Source organism: Stigmatopora nigra, chromosome 4 (assembly GCF_051989575.1).
Source record: "Stigmatopora nigra isolate UIUO_SnigA chromosome 4, RoL_Snig_1.1, whole genome shotgun sequence".
NCBI classification, from domain to species: domain Eukaryota; kingdom Metazoa; phylum Chordata; class Actinopteri; order Syngnathiformes; family Syngnathidae; genus Stigmatopora; species Stigmatopora nigra.
The window spans coordinates 16975498-16990365 of record NC_135511.1 but is presented as its reverse complement, the minus strand read 5'-3'; the positions used below and the strand labels follow the sequence as shown (position 1 = coordinate 16990365).

At 35.7% G+C, this 14868-nt stretch overlaps 1 protein-coding gene across 6 annotated transcripts in view; it reads left to right on the top strand.

The window, feature by feature from the left end:
* gapvd1 (GTPase activating protein and VPS9 domains 1) overlaps positions 1-7126 on the top strand; it is a 29523-nt gene extending 22397 nt beyond the window's left edge. For all 6 annotated transcript variants that reach the window (XM_077715562.1, XM_077715561.1, XM_077715560.1 and 3 more), the window contains 10 exons: positions 760-831; positions 940-1068; positions 1651-1777; positions 1854-1963; positions 2038-2197; positions 3268-3455; positions 3549-3762; positions 4627-4699; positions 4767-4964; positions 6085-7126. In XM_077715562.1, the coding sequence (XP_077571688.1) occupies positions 760-831; positions 940-1068; positions 1651-1777; positions 1854-1963; positions 2038-2197; positions 3268-3455; positions 3549-3762; positions 4627-4699; positions 4767-4964; positions 6085-6225 (1412 nt within the window). In that variant the 3' untranslated portion in view covers positions 6226-7126. The remainder of the gene's footprint in view (positions 1-759; positions 832-939; positions 1069-1650; positions 1778-1853; positions 1964-2037; positions 2198-3267; positions 3456-3548; positions 3763-4626; positions 4700-4766; positions 4965-6084) is intronic.
* Positions 7127-14868: the final 7742 nt, after the last annotated feature.

Sequence of the window (14868 nt, the reverse complement as noted above, 5' to 3'; positions counted from 1 at the left end):
ATTCGACCGAAATTTTGATCGTATCTAGGGCGAATTCGATCAAAATTTTGATTGTATCTAGGGCGAATTCGATAAAAAAATTTTATCGTATTTAGGGCGAATTCGATCAAAATTTTGATTGTGTCTAGGGCGAATTCGATAAAAAATTTGATCGTATCTAGAGCGAATTTGATTGAAATTTTCATCGTATCTAGGGCAAATTATTCTATCAAAATTTTCATCGTATCTCGATTATGTCGTAGGTAGATCTGATTGTAGGTCAAGGTACCACTGTACACAGTCTGTGTATCCATGTAGCTTTAAAAATAATAATAATAATAATTATGTTCCATGGTGTTCCATTGCAATTTTCTGTGGACAATAAAGAACATCCACATTTACGTTATCCTCTTCTCACCCACTGCTTCTTCCCTCGTGTCTCATCAAATGTTCGCCTATTGTTTGTCCTGTTTTCACCATTTTTGTGTTAATAGGATAAGCCCCCATAGACATTTCAACTTCCTACAGTTAATTATCCATAATGAGTTTCGCTGAACTTTAATGATATTTTCGTAGTCGATTCATAATTTTAATTATAATTCTTTTCTTAATTTGCTGGTTTACTTGGAATGAGATTTTTCATCAGCAGATCTGCCTTGGCACATAATGCATTGAATTATTTCAGTTGCAGCCATTCAGCTTGTCATGTATTCCTATGGAAGTTTTTTTTTGTTGATGTCAAAGTCTTAATATTTTTATTATATATTTTTTCTTTCACAGCCCCGATTGTCGCGTTTCGGAAACGAGACAAGCACGAGAAAGATGATGTTCCCCCGGAGCGAATTCCTCAAGGTTTGACATTGAAATTTCCAAGAAAATGAGGGAAACCCAACTAGATGAGTTGTATTTTTTTTTTTTTTTTTAATGATTTTTTTATTTTTATTTTGTTTGATTCGGCAGATGAACATTTGCCAAGACAGAGCTCCCAGGTCCAGGCAGCTGAAGACATTTTGGACAAATATCGTAACATAAAAAGGACCAGTCCAAGCGATGGAGCCACGGCAGGAACAGTTTACGAGGGTGCCGGAGGTCAGGGTTAACAACGACTTAAAATACGTTTTGTGAATCTAAAAGTTTTTTTTAATTTTAATTCATGGTCTGATAAAGTTAATTTATTAAAGTTTAATTATAGTTAATACACTGTCACATAACACTGAGTGATACTATATATACATTAAAAGCACAATTTTTGTACCATTAACAAAAATAACAGACAATGATACACTAATGATGAAATTATAATTTTTTAAAAACAAATTAAAAATTAATCAAAAAAAATCTAATTTGTTATGAGTTCCAATTACATTGTTTACTAAATAATAAAATAGTATTAAAAATATCATTTGTTTTTGTCAATAAAAATATGATTTGTTTTTGTCAATAAAAATATTTGTTTTTGTCAATAAAAATATTCCTTTTTTGTCAATAAAAATCTCAATTGACAATTAAACTAAATAATTGCACTTGTTTAAAGAGATTTATGAAAAAATATCATATTTTTCAATTCAAATAATATTTACAAGTTTTAATATCTCTAAATGGGATTTTCACTTAAAAAATTTGATTCTTTCTCCCTAAATAGCCACACTGCAATTTCTCTGTCTTTGACAGACATGTGCGCTGAAGAAAACGTCCACGACTGTTCAAGAGACGACACGCTACAAAACATTTCTACTGACGACCTCCCAGATTCAGCCAGTCAAACCGCCCAGCAACATGGCTCAAAATTCTCCTTCAGGTAAATCTTCCATCTTCCATCACAACAACACCAAAGCCTACTATCTTTTTTTTCACCAACTATTATTGACTTACAGCGATGCCAAGAAAAAGTTGCGATTGGCATTGTGTTCTGCAGACTCTGTAGCTCTGCCAATCCTGACCACAACAGCTAGAAACGGATTACCTGACCACATGGACCCTGAAGGTATTCAATCAAAAAACAAATCCTACAATTAATGCAGAAATGGCAAACAATATCCACCATTTCTTCCCTCTCAGACAACGAGATAGTCTGCTTCCTAAAAGTCCAATTGGCAGAAGCCATCAACCTCCAGGACAAAAACCAGATGGCTCAGATCCAGGAGACGACACGTTGTGTCAGCCGTTTTGACCCCCGAACCTGTAGGAAGTTGATTGCTGCCATTGCAGAGGATTATAGGTGACTATCAGCATTTTCGTGTGTACTACAAGTGGGTGATCTAGCTGCAAAATTATATCATGATATTTCAAGAAAATCTGCAATTTTTAGATAAGTAAATAATGTACAATATCTGTTTAGGTGTATTTTTATTGTGCAAAAGACATTATTTTTTATACATTTTTTTTCTAAACATTTATTTTTACACAATTTCACTGAAACATATTGTAGTCCAAATTCAGTGCGGTCATAAAAATTTCACAAGCAGTATCTACCCTCAAATATGTCTTTTAAATACATACATATACATAATTTAAAGTACAATACATTAAAACTGAGATTTTAGTGTTAGCATTTTAGCATTTAACATCAAGTATGCAGACACTCACAATTAAAGAGCTTAACTCTATAAACTGTCACAAACAGACACTTTACTTTGCCATAAATATGTTACTGCATCATATATTATATAACCAATATCATTACATTTATAGCAATCAATGTAAACATCGGATAGATATTCGTCAGATGCACCTAAATGCAATTGAATGGATGTGACACATCCAAGATGGTGGCCGTCCAGTATTCAGCTCCATATATATACAGCGTTCCCCCGCTACTTCGCGGTTCAGGTATCGCGGATTCAAAGCTTCGCAGATTTTTTTTGAAAAAAAAAAATACAAATATTACATTGAAACAACATATTTTACAGTTTTTTTTTGTTATAACATGAATTTCACCCACTCTTCCCGTATTCTATATGGTGTACTGTATACAGGGGGTAAAATAAATAAATTAATAAAATAAAAATTTGGAATTAAATTCAAATTAAGCATTTTTGAAGGGGAATCCCTACTTGGCGGAAATTCACTTATCGCGGGTGGTCCCGGTCCCCATTAACCGCGATAAGCGAGGGAACACTGTAATATGACTTATAACATCAGTGGAGACTGACTACCATGATATTTCCAAATTCACATCACCACCAAGAATACACCGTTGGCGATGATGCGATATTGCAATGCTTAAACATGTTTTGGCCTTCATTTTTTTGTCTCAGTTATTAAAAGTGAGTCTTCTGTTTCCCACAGAAAGCGGGCTCCATATATAGCATATTTAACAAGATGCCGCCAGGGTCTTCAGACATCCCAAGCCCATCTGGAGAGACTCCTCCAGAGAGTTTTGAGAGACAAGGACGTCGCCAATCGCTATTTTACCACAGTATGCGTTCGTCTTCTTCTTGAACACATGGAGTCCAGGATGCTCGACTTCATCAAGGGTAACCATCGTCGTTTTAAGTGTGGATTTTGCCGTATTTTGAGAAATGAAGTGAATTAAATTGAGGCTGATATTTATTTCTGTCCCACGCCAGCTTTCCAAACGTGCACAGCAGCAGATGACAAGACTGCATCAGTTGAGGATTTTCTGCGCTACTTGTACGGCGCCATGGCCCGTGATGCCATTTGGCAGTATGCGAGTGAAGACCAGCTGCAAGATGCCCAGATGGCTATCGAGCGCAGTGTTATGAACCGCATCTTCAAGTTGGCCTTTTACCCCAATCAGGATGGAGACATTCTGAGAGATCAGTTAGTAGTTGCACTTTTACAAATCTTATCTTTTGAGAAGTTTTATTATTGTTTTTTTTTTTGTTTTTTTGACTACTACCCTGAACAAATAAGCTATTTTATATGAAAACTAAGATTGTCAAGAAAAGGGAAAATGCAAATCCACAACAAAAAACAACAACAAAAAACTAGAGATTTCTTTTACAAAAATGGATGATATAGTCAAGAAAAGTGAAACTTCAGACCCCCTCGAAAAAACAACAACAAAAAACTAAGTGGGATTTTTAGAGATTTTTTTTAAACATAATATTGTCAAGAAATGTGAACATGGAAATCCATAAAAAACTGAGATTTGAGAGATTTTTTTTTCGAAAGTAGATAATATTGTCAAGAAAAGTGAAATGCAAATCCACAAAAAAACAACAACAAAAAACTAACTGAGATTTAAAAAATATATATTTTTCAAAAATAACTAATATTGTCAAAAAAAGTGAAAATGCAAATACACTGTTAAAAAACAACAACAACCAAAACCTAAGTGACATTTAAGAGATTTCTTCTTTCAAAAATAAATAATAATGTCAAGGAAAGTGAAAATGCAAATCCACTAAAAAAAAACTCAGTAATACTTCAAATAATTTGATTTTATTTCTTTCAAAAATAAATTGAACAAATCTATCATGAAGAAATTCAAAATACATGAACTAACTCCCAGTGCGCTCTACTTCCCGACTTGCAACCTACGATATCTACCCAATTTAAATTCTGATCTTTCCCCAAATAACGTTGAAAATGTACTTGGTGTCCTTCCCAGGAACAAGAACAAAGCAAGTGAGAATTGTCATGTGTAACATAAATTCTGAACCTTGAAAATGTTCCCCGCAGACTTTTCCACGAACACATCCAGCGACTCTCAAAAGTTGTGACAGCCAATCACAGAGCGTTTCAAATCCCAGAGGTAGGCAAACTTCAAGGACAAAATTAAGGCCAGAAGCTCACCATCCTTATTTGTTCTTTGTCTCCAGGTTTACTTGAAGGAGGCTCCTTGGCCCTCCGCACAGTCTGAGATCAAAACCATCAATGCCTACAAGACCCCCAGAGACAAAGTCCAGTGTATACTCCGCATGTGTTCCACCATTATGAACCTCCTCAGTCTGGCCAACGAGGACTCGGTCCCTGGTGCCGACGACTTTGTTCCTGTGCTCGTCTTTGTCCTCATCAGGGTGAGTATTATTTGTCCATGCTTTTTATTAGGGATGTTCGAATCAAGTTTTTTCTAAAGTGACTCGGTTGCCTCTGAGGGAAAAAAAAATCACAAATCATCTGTGCAGCATTAATATAAGGTATGACATTTGGATTTGATTGGATAACTTTATTCATCCTATATTTGGGAAATTTTGTTGTCACAGTAGCAAGAGGGTGTGAATACAGACACAGAAAAAGACATATTAGACATAAATAGATAGGTAATAAGTAAGTTCATAAATAAATACCTATATAAATAAATAAGCGTATATATATATATATATATATATATATATATATATATATATATATATATATATATATATATATATATATATATATATATATATATATATATATATATATATATATATATATATATATATATATATTCGTATATATATTCATATATATCCACATACGTATATATATACATATACACATACATATACACATACATATATATATATATATATATATATATATATATATATATATATATATATATATATATATATATATATATATATATATATATATATATATATATATATATATATATATATATATATATATATATATATATATATATATATATATATATATATATATATATGCATATATATAAGCACATATATACACATACACATAGATGTACATGCTATATTACGGTAGGTCTTAAAAAATAGTGTAGTTTACATAAATAAGAATAAGTTAGCCACTCAAAATGATGAATTGAACCAGTTTTTTCTGCAAGGTTTGCTCTAATAGTGTAAACAGAAATATTATGTACCATATTTTTTTTTTGCATAATACTTACTTTGTTCAATGGCAGCTACTAAGTTTTTTCCTAAAAAATGCAAACCAATGCACTTTAAAAAAACAATCATTTTATACCCAATTATTCCCATCCTTAATCAGGCTCGATTTCCGATTGATTCCAATCCGATTGAACCTAACATCATCCAAAACATTTCTTTCTTACATCCACGTGCATTTTTTAACCCAAACCATGTTGCGCTCTCTATCTCTTTTTCTTTATGTTTCTTCTTCCACGAGCTAATGCCGGTCCATCCCCGTGTCTCCTCCCCCTTCCAGGCAAACCCGCCTTGCCTGCTGTCCACTGTTCAGTACATCAATAATTTCTACGCCAGCCGGCTGAGTGGGGAGGAGTGCTATTGGTGGATGCAGTTCACCGCGGCGGTGGAATTCATTAAGACCATCGATGAACGCAAGTGATGCAGAACAGACACCTGTATGGGCAGACTGCAGAAGAAAGGTGGGGCTGTAGAGAGAGAGACCTAAGGGGGGTGGTGGGGTGTGTTTTTGGGACTTTCCCGACCAATCGCAGCTTTTCAAAGCTGGCCCTCATCAACCGTTTTGCGTGTATAGCTTGTACATAGCCACAGACGCTCACAGATGACAGAATATATATTAACGTTCGTACGTGGACAAATCCGGGAGAACGGCCAGGGAAAAATTTGCAACTCCGTTTTTTTTGGGTTTTTGTCTTTATCTCGTTTAAATTACTCTTTAATCTCGGGTGTACGGATTAGGATTTTTTTCCACATATATGTATACAAATATATATATATGGGAGCAGATATTCCGATTACGAAACAAAACTATTTAAAGGGACCAGAATTTTGCCGTCATCTCATTTGATTCCCCCCCCCCCGAGAAATAAGTATAGTTTGAATTCCGTTCTATTGAAATGTACATTAAAAAGCACTGAAAGAAAGCCACGAGATTACCCTTGTGAATTCCCACTCTCTTTCGGTTAGTGAATCCAATTTTATGGCAGCTTATTTAAAGTCAAATGTGTCTGATGTCTTCATTTTGACACAAAAGCCCAAATATTTATTCTATGATCCTTATATATAATGATTTAACACAACAGTTTAAATAAAAACATGCATATCAGGCCTTTCTACGAGGCAAGGAGCGCAGGTGAGTGTGTGAGGAAAGCGTCCGACGGGGGTGCCGGGTGATGATTGAACACAGGGTTGGTTGGTTTTTGCACACGACCTATGATGGCGTTAAAGATAGTTAGCGGATGTCGAAAGTAGTGCCTTTTTTTCGGGGCGCCTTGTACAGTTTACAATAAGTTTTGGGTCAACGAAACGTGTTCATCACATCTTTCCCGATTGCCAAGACTTTGTCACTTTAATGCACTTGAATTGAAAGAAATGTCCCTCTAGTTTTTGCTTCTACTCTGCTGTAAGCTTGCAAAGTACTTAAACCTGATTGGAACTAAGATCTCTACCTCCACATGCATCCATGAAAGGGATGGGCATTTGTGCATTTTTTTTTTCCTCTTTGGCTCCGTTTCTTGTGACCGGACGTTTGGTCGCATGGACGTTTGGTCGACCGGACGTTTGGTCGCCCGGACGTTTGGTCGCCCGGACGTTTGGTCGCCCGGACGTTTGGTCGCCCGGACGTTTGGTCGCCCGGACGTTTGGTCGCCCGGACGTTTGGTCGCCCGGACGTTTGGTCGCCCGGACGTTTGGTCGCCCGGACGTTTGGTCGCCCGGACGTTTGGTCGACCGGACGTTTGGTCGACCGGACGTTTGGTCGACCGGACGTTTGGTCGACCGGACGTTTGGTCGACCGGACGTTTGGTCGCCCGGACGTTTGGTCGCCCGGACGTTTGGTCGCCCGGACGTTTGGTCGCCCGGACGTTTGGTCGCCCGGACGTTTGGTCGACCGGACGTTTGGTCGACCGGACGTTTGGTCGACCGGACGTTTGGTCGACCGGACGTTTGGTCGACCGGACGTTTGGTCGACCGGACGTTTGGTCGACCGGACGTTTGGTCGACCGGACGTTTGGTCGACCGGACGTTTGGTCGACCGGACGTTTGGTCGACCGGACGTTTGGTCGACCGGACGTTTGGTCGACCGGACGTTTGGTCGACCGGACGTTTGGTCGACCGGACGTTTGGTCGACCGGACGTTTGGTCGCTCGGGTGAATATAATTTTGAGAGCTGGTTTCAACAGTAGATATTTAGATAATAAACTCTTTTATGAATATAATTTTGAGAGCTGGTTTCAACAGTAAACTCTGTCATGCTGTCAAACGTCCTGGCGACCAAACGTCTGGGCGACCAAACGTCCGGGCGACCAAACGTCCGAGTACCCAGTTTCTAGTGCCAAGTGGAATTTCAGTTTTTTGCTAAACCGACTATTGACCGATAATTCAGAAGCCGACAGCACAATTCGTTCAACATGGGGAGCAATTTTTCCACTTTTGGTTAATTTTCCTTAAAGTCACAGTGTTCTATTGGGTTTAGGTCGGTGGCAAAAAGTCGGTACGTGCTACAAATGCTAACTCCAGAGGGTGTGAAACTTTTTTTTTTCCGTTAAACTTTGCACAAAAATATTTTCCCTAAAAAATTTGACTCAAGTAGTCCTAAAACTGGACTGTTCCTTTAAATGTGAACACATATTTCCACTCTACAGCGGTTTACAAACATTAAGTAAATATATTTAGTCCATTCCCTGAAATTCATCTACTGGAAAATGAATGTTGGCTTGGTTGGAAAGGCGAACCGCACAAATCTAAAAAAAAAAAGCAGCTACTGTATATAAACAGTCTAATTTCAGAAAACACACAAAAAACAAGAATAGTCGACCATTTCTTTTGGATTTTTTATTTTTTTGGTGAAGCTTTATTGCTCTGTTTCCGCTAGAGCAGAAAAATAAAAACAAAACAATTGCATCTAATTTTAAACGTAAACTTGCACGCAGGGACAGTCAGTTTGTCTTTACTGTGATTAATGCGTATGTAAGTCTTTAGAAACAATAAAAAAAAACTATGTTTTTCCCTTATTTTTACTTTCCTGTGTCATATATCAATCAAACTTGCTCATAATACACATTTTTAATTAATTACTCATGAGCTTTGGACAATTGTAAGTACATCTAGTCTGCGTTTTTGTACAGAATCGAAATATACACGGAATATAATTGTTAATGTGGGCATTTGTAAATAGTAAAACATTTCATTACTGATGATAATTCTCAGGCAAACTGTAATTGGAGATATCCGTTCATTTTAAGCCTTTCTTACTTCAACGATTACCTTCCTTAATAACCCCCCATTTTTTTTTTATTATAAACTTCTTTGCAGGGTGCTATCTATCCCCTGATGATATCTGGAAATTGCTCATTTATATTCAAATTTGAGGGGGTTGGAAGTTAATTAGTTGCACAGACCAGTGGCTAGATATGCTAGATTTGGAGATTTGACGTTTTTTTTTTGACTGTGTGGTTGTTCAAGGATACGTAAAAAGATACTGGCTGTTTTTGAAAGGGATAATAAGCATAGAAAAATGATTTTTTAAAAATGAATAGCTTTTATTGTTATTATACAAGTACTATGAAAAGTACAGTTAAAGTGTAGATAGTGTATTTGGGTTGAAGTATTATTTTTGTGGGTTTGCTTTTCAGGAAAACTGAAAAAAGTTGTTTTTCTTTAAAAAAAGATATGCTTTAGGCTGTCATTTTAATTTAATTTTTCTACCTTTTCTTAATGAAACAAACAATTATATATTTTTTATTTTATATAAGTTTTATTTAAAAAACGTCTACTTAGAAAGGGACAGTTAGATGTGACGTTAATTATTTAAAGCAAATTTTGTTTAAGTTCCATAACTAAAAAAGCTAGAAAAGGTGTGTTTATTTTTGAGTGCGCCTGTTGTTCCCCTAATGGCCTCCAGATGGCAGACACGCCATTCACTAGCACGGTCGAATCGGGTTTTTTAAAGCGTCTCAAGACAAAGAACAACACTGGGCAAGACAAACTTGACATTTGAAGCAAAGGGGGGATTTGGCTGTGGGCAAATGGAGGGGCTTTTGTTTATCTCAGACCCCCCTGGATTTAATTAGCATAAGAATCAGCATTCATATTATTATTATTCCATAAAATATAATTTATAACATAAGCTTGGCATCTTCAAAAATAAGCTTAAAATTAGGTTCAAAAGCTAATAAAATGTAGTTTTAATTGTAGTGGAAGAGCTATTTGAATGATGATAGTGGAAAAAAAAGACCCCCAAAAGAGAATGGGTGATAATAGTGGTGTTAAAATGACCACATGAATGAATAAATGATGAAACTGACGGAAAGACAGATGATGGAAAATAAAGATTAAATTACATATCATAAAGTGATGGCGTAAAGCCACTTTGAAACTAAAAATAGTTGCGGTACCCGAATGAATGATGGAGGGATAAAATGGAATTAAAAAGATATAAGATGACATTATAAAATCATTTTGAATGATAAACAAAAGCAAATATACATTTTTTTTTAATATAACAAACTGCTGGTGGCCTCAATTTGATCACAAGGGACAAAAACAAACAACATAAGGCTAAATCTCATCAATTAAATTAAAACTGGAGGAGCCGAAGAGGAGGGAGGTCCAAATGAACATAATGTCAAATACACATATTAAAAAATGAAAACGAAATAGCCGCGAGGATGCGAGCAGACGAGGAGATTAAAACTCAAAGGGACGCCGCCGCCGCGTCTGGGCGCCCTGAGGTGGTGATGCTGTCGAGATGCTAACGCTAACAGTGAGCGCTGCTGTGTGACTAAATGGGCAAAACAAAGAGATGAGAAGCAAAGCTTTGAGAAAAGAAAATGTGTATAAAAAAGTGGGAAATACAGTAAACCACATGTGTCAAAGTGGCGGCCCGGGGGCCAAATTTTGGCCCACGGCATCCTTTTGTGTGGTCCGGGAAAGTCAATCACGAGTGCTGACTTTCTGTTTTAGGATCAAATTTAAATGAAGAGTGGATGTATATTGGATTTCCTGATTTTTCCCCTTTTAAATCAATAATTGGAATTTTTAATCATTTATTTTTGGTTTTTAGTTTAAAAATCGTTTTGTAAAATTTAAAAATATATAAAAATATTTTGTTTTCCTCCCAAATTAAAATGATAGATGTATATTAAATTTCCTGACTTTCCCCCTTTTAAATTAATAATTGAAGTTTTTCATCCATTTTTTTTGTTTTTAAGTTTCAAAAATCATTTTGTAAAATCTAAAAATATATAAAAATATTTATAATTAAAGAAAAATTTGGTTTCCTTTTCCAATGAAAACCAAATGATTCAATAAATCATTTACCCCCTTTTAAATCAATAATTGCCATTTTTTAATCCATTTTTTAGTTCAAAAATCATTTACTAAAATCTAAAAATATATTTAAAAAAATCTAAAATAAACCTTCTTTTAGATCTATAAAAAACTAAATACTCAGTGCTTTTAATCCAGTTCTTTTAATCCATTTATAAAAACAAATCTAAATATTATATCTAAAACAGTCCGGCCTACATGAAACCATGTTGACAGTTGTTGTTTTTTTTCTACCGAATATCAATTATGGAAATGTGTCGATAACATCATTATACTCTCTTTTTTCCCTCATATAGGCCTCACACATATATCATTAAAAAAGGAGAGAGTGAAAAAAAAATGCTATCAGCATGGCTAATCACCTATGAAGGAACGAGTGGGTGGCGACATCAAATTGAACCATGAAAATGGAACGGGAATTAGATGCACTTAGCCGTCAGATGTTAATGGCAGCAATCAACAGCCAATTATGAGCCATACTTGAGTACCTTGACAAGCACAGGTGTAGTCGAAGACCGATACAAGGCGCTCTGGTGCATTTGCATAAATTTAACAGTAAATGCACGCTTTGATTGAACACGCAGCTTTCGCCCAGGTTACACTTTAGCATGTTTCAAGTGTTTGGGGCCTCGGGCTAATAACTTTTAGGTTTATTAAATGTTCACGTCACGTCGTACTTTTCTAAAGGTATTTGCGGTTCAGGTGTCAGAGGGGACTTGATTTAGGCCATGGGTTGGGAAATGTAAGGGGTGTGGGCTGGAAGTGGGACGTTAATGTGATTTGAAAAGGTCCTCAAGTCCATAGAAAGTGACCCATGAATAGGAAGAAACCCAGAAATGACCCAAAACTTATAGGAAATGATCCAAAATGTACAGAAAGTGACCATGAAGTACACTAAAATGAAAATTATGACACTAAATGAACAAAAATAAATGTCAAATTCACTTAAACTAGCCATTTATGTTTTTTTTAGGCCTACAATATTTTTTAAAGGATCAATTCACTGTCTATGGCAGCCAATGAGTTAAATAAATAACTTTAAAATACCACAAAACCAACAGAAAGTACCTTAAAATGCTCCTAAATCTGCAAAAATTCAAAGCCAATTCGACATGATCTAAAATTTCCAGCAAATGCCCCAAAATTAACTCATCAAATCAAACATTCATTTGCCAATAGCCCCTTTTTTTTCTCCAAAAACATACAAGCTCCGCCCACATGAGCAGGGGCGGTCCCATCTAATTTTGCACCCAGGGTGGAAAACCCTCCACAGAATAGTGATTATTAGTTATTATTCATGTTACCTTATTTTCACGACTATATGGCGCATCACATGTAAAGGCGCAGTCTCAATAACGAGTGCTATTTCTGTATTTGACACACACACACACACACAGGACGCACTGCTTTTAAATACGCAGCCAGGCATGGCAAAACATACAACTTCTCTTTCATATAGCGTCATTTTAGCTCACAATTTTAGTTGATATGAACATAACCCGCCAAATTTGACCATTCAACGAGACGAATTTCTAGCCTTAGCAGGAACTCGTACTCGGGCAACAGGTTTTCCCAAACGTCATCCGTGAGATCTGACTGGCATCACGCCCAGTTTACAAGTGAGCCGTCCTATCAGTGACATGAAGTGACTCAAAGATGTCATCTCTTCATTTTGAGAGAGTTCAATTCACCTTTCAGGACCGATCAAGTTCTCCGTCCTTAACCGTGTACTAAATGTCCCTCTGGGACATGTCGTGGTTTAACAGGAGCGTGCCACGACTTATTTTTGGGCTAAGACGCAATTCTCTATTGTGCTTTTATTTAAGCAGAGCAACACGTTTAAGATATATTGTTAAAAAATGGCCTCTGGCATATGGATGCAAACATATTTCATCCCATTTGGACACATTAGAAAAGATGCATTGACAGTCCATTAGATATTAAGAATGAGCTCTTTTCTCCTCTTTTGTTTGCCCTCAAGCCACTTGACTTGTTCTACTTGACTCCTGAACCATTTTAATATGTGCTACCATGCTAGCATTTTCATATTTTTGCTTGTATGGATCTGCCCTTTATTGCAAACTAATTTAAAAAATGTAACTAATTAAAAAATATAGTGTAAATCAATTGAAATCTTGTTAATAGCAGGCAATGACCGAAATCTACTATAAAAATCGACAATGTTTTTATTCAATTTGATTTTTTAGCCTTGCATCAATTTTTAATTTCTTTTATTCATCATAACTTATCAACATAATATAAAAAAAAAATCTAATATACATAGCGTATTTTCACAACTATAAGGCGCACTTAAGTCTTAAATTTTCACCAAAATTGACAGGGCGCCTTATAATCCAGTGCGCCTTATATATGGAAAAAACATTTATTGAGGGTGCGCCTTATAATGCAATGCGCCTTATAGTCGTGAAAATATATATTTTTAATATATTTTTGTATATATATATTTTTTTAGGAATAAATGAATTTAGAATTTATTAGCATTTTTATACAAACTAAATTAATACAATTTATCTTATACACTTCAAGGTTTATGTCCTTCCCAGTCAAATTGGATTGGACGCCTACCCTGTCAATGGCAGCCAATGAATGAATTACAACCACTACTATGAGTATATTTACATTTTCGGCATGCATCATCAAAAATTTAACTCAGATTTAACAGATTCCAAATTTTAGCAAAGTTACATTTATTTTTAAGGCTTAAGCCCTGCCCAATTGTTCCACATGTTTTTGTTGTTGGCCTTGTGTACACTACCAATTTTTTTGTTAATTACAGAATTTTTGTTGTTGCCCATACTTCAGCAGGTGAGTACATTTCCTCTTCCAAATGTTATTTATTTGCAATCCTTGGCCTTGATTGACCCAGTTGACAAAACGACATCATCCAACCTGCCCGCTCAGCTTTGTGTAGAGCCTGAATGCGAGATCTCGTTAGCAGTTCATATTAATCACCTTGGACCCGCCATCAATAAAGCAGCCCGACGGAAAAATGGCAATTAAGCATTTATTGGCCCTGGTGTGATCAGTGTTGTCCAACCAAGGTCATGAGCACACATCAATGGCGGAATGTGCATGTATATATATGTGTGTAGGCCGAAATGTGTCAAAGTGGCGGCCCGGGGGCCAAATTAAAATTCCAGATTTTCCTCCTTTAAATCAGTAATTGTCATTTTTTAATCAATTCTGGGTTTTTTTAGTTTAATCTAGTTTTTTAGTTTTTGTAAAATCTAAAAAATATTTGATTCCTTTGATTCTTTTTTATTCTTAAAACATGAAGTCGACACATGATTAACATTTGCGTGCCACTCAAAATGATGCGGATTTGGCCCATGGACCGCCTCTTGGACACCTGTGAATGAAATAGGGCACATGTGTCAAAGTGGCGGTCCGGGGGCCAATTCCAGCTCGCCCATCATTTTGTGCGGTCCGAAAAAGTAAATCATGAGTGCTGAATTTCTGTTTTAGGATCAAATTAAAATGAAGAGTATAGATGTATACTAAATTTCCTGATTTCCCCTTTTTAAATCAATAATTGTCATTTTTGTAATCCATTTTTCTGTTTTTACTTAAAAAATCTTTTTGTAAAATCTAAAAAAATATATAAAAAAACCTAAAACAAACATTGTTTTAGATCTATAAAAAACTGTATATTCATGCCCTTAAATCCAGTACTTTTAATCCATTTATTAAAAAAAAATCTAAATATTATATCTAA